We start from the raw sequence: 1,988 nt of genomic DNA on the forward strand, positions 1-1,988 counted from the left end.
TGCGAATTTAGTGTTACCTGCAAAATTACCTGCGACTTACATGTAGAATATTTTAATGTTTGGTCTGCATGTAAATCCGCAGGTAAATCGCAGATAAATTTGCAGGTAATAGAAATCCGCAGTTAACTGAAAAAATTGAAATAAGGGTTAGTTATGAATAAAATTTTGGAAGATGTGTTGAGTCCTATTTATTTACCATTTTTTTAATTAATAATATTTAGTTTTTTAAAATTAATTTTTATAAATTATAATTTAGTATGAAGACGATGATTTGTGCATAAATATATATAGATGAATAAAAAAATGAATGTAATTATAAATTCTAACTAGGGTTTGTTACGCTTCCATCAAGAAGATCTGTGTGAATTTTCGTTGTAATGTCGACGGATACTGTATCGCTTGGCGTCATACGACCGGCCTCTGGAAGCTGCGACGAAAGAGGGAAGCGGGTGAAATCAGATCAAGAACCGGAACCGGAGCCAGAATCGGAATCGGGTTCGGAACCGGGGTCAGAACCGGAATCGGAAACAGATTCAGAAACTGAACGTGAATTCAAAAAGGCATGGGAAGTGGCGTTTGGTTGGCAATCGATCCCATTAGAAGATCTGAAGGTTAGTGATCTGTCTAGTCGGTTTGAAGATGACCCTCATCCTTTTTCTTATATCTGTCCAAAATTTACTTATTTGAATAAAGCAAAGAGACAACAAGAAGAGGATAGTAAAAAGGCCCTTGCTGATTATCGGGAGAGTTCTCGTAACATAAGTCCCTATGATGTTACCGATGTTCCATCCTTTGGAAATATATGTGGCAATAACTTTCCCAGACCCGTTACCATTACCGAGGATCGTCGCCCACATTTCATTCATCTCTCCAAACTTGCATTGGACAAATATAACCATGACAACGAACGAGGGTATCAAATATGAGTTTGAAGATGTTATCAACGCAACCAGGCAATTTGTTCCTCTTATTACTTATTATATTACCTTTCAAGCAAAAACTATACATGATGGAGTTGAAAACTGTCCTGCTGCTACAACTTCATCGGAATTGCCAGTGGTTGAGTCTTGTTCCATTAAAACCTAACACACACCATGGTAATAATATTATGCATGCTTACAAGTTACATCCTTGATTTATGAAGAATCGTCAAAGATTGATGAACTTCACTGCATCTTTGACATTTGTTATTTTATTGTGTCTGGCAATATCTTGTAACCTGAATTCATTTTTAGGCAAGATGATTTGTCTGTTTGCTTATACTAGTTCATAATTTTCTAACCTACTTGATTGGCTAAGGCATGCTAAGTTGTAGCCATTTGAAGTTTTGGAATCATAATTTCTGAAATGCAACTGAACCTAGTAATCAACTGCAAATTTTTCATCTACTTTACTTTTCAATGAATCGCTACATATCATTCCCATTGTTTACACACTTACCCTGTTTTTAATTATTCTTGCAGGAAATCATGTTAATTCATTGCATCCACCTGCTGTGAAACTGGTTCCGTAAAAATGTGAACTTCTTGATGTAGTTAGTATGTTGGTTTTCTGTTCATGGTATATTGTGCAGTATAATAGAACTTTTTTTATTTGTAAAGTTTTGATTGTTTAATTTTGATTTCTGTCTGAATTTGATCTACTACTAGTTAGGGGTACTATTAGTTAACTATTTTACTTTCTCATTATCCATGTTGAATTTTGATATTATATCTTATTAAATTATCAATAATCTCTAAAGGATTACAAAAACAACGTGTTTGTTATATAGTTCTTGAGTTAAAGTTTTTATCACTACGAAGATCATTTGTGATATATAATTCCGGAAGAGTTAAAGTTTTAAAATAAGGATTTCTCACACCTTAAAAAAAAACTACCAAAAAAAAACTTTTTATCACTACGAAGATCATTTGTGATATATAATTCCGGAAGAGTTAAAGTTTTAAAATAAGGATTTCTCACACCTTAAAATATTGTATCTATAATAT

The 1,988-nt window shown here is 33.2% G+C and overlaps 1 protein-coding gene across 1 annotated transcript; it reads left to right on the top strand.

Moving 5' to 3' along the window:
* The first annotated feature begins 320 nt into the window (after positions 1-320).
* Positions 321-1,651, top strand: LOC131655878 (uncharacterized). Its single transcript, XM_058925677.1, has 2 exons — positions 321-1,097; positions 1,464-1,651. Exon 1 carries the CDS (start codon positions 378-380, stop codon positions 924-926), a length of 549 nt encoding a protein of 182 aa, XP_058781660.1. The 5' UTR covers positions 321-377; the 3' UTR covers positions 927-1,097; positions 1,464-1,651.
* The last annotated feature ends 337 nt before the right edge of the window (positions 1,652-1,988 follow it).

This window comes from Vicia villosa, linkage group LG3, assembly GCF_029867415.1.
Source record: "Vicia villosa cultivar HV-30 ecotype Madison, WI linkage group LG3, Vvil1.0, whole genome shotgun sequence".
Lineage (NCBI taxonomy): Eukaryota > Viridiplantae > Streptophyta > Magnoliopsida > Fabales > Fabaceae > Vicia > Vicia villosa.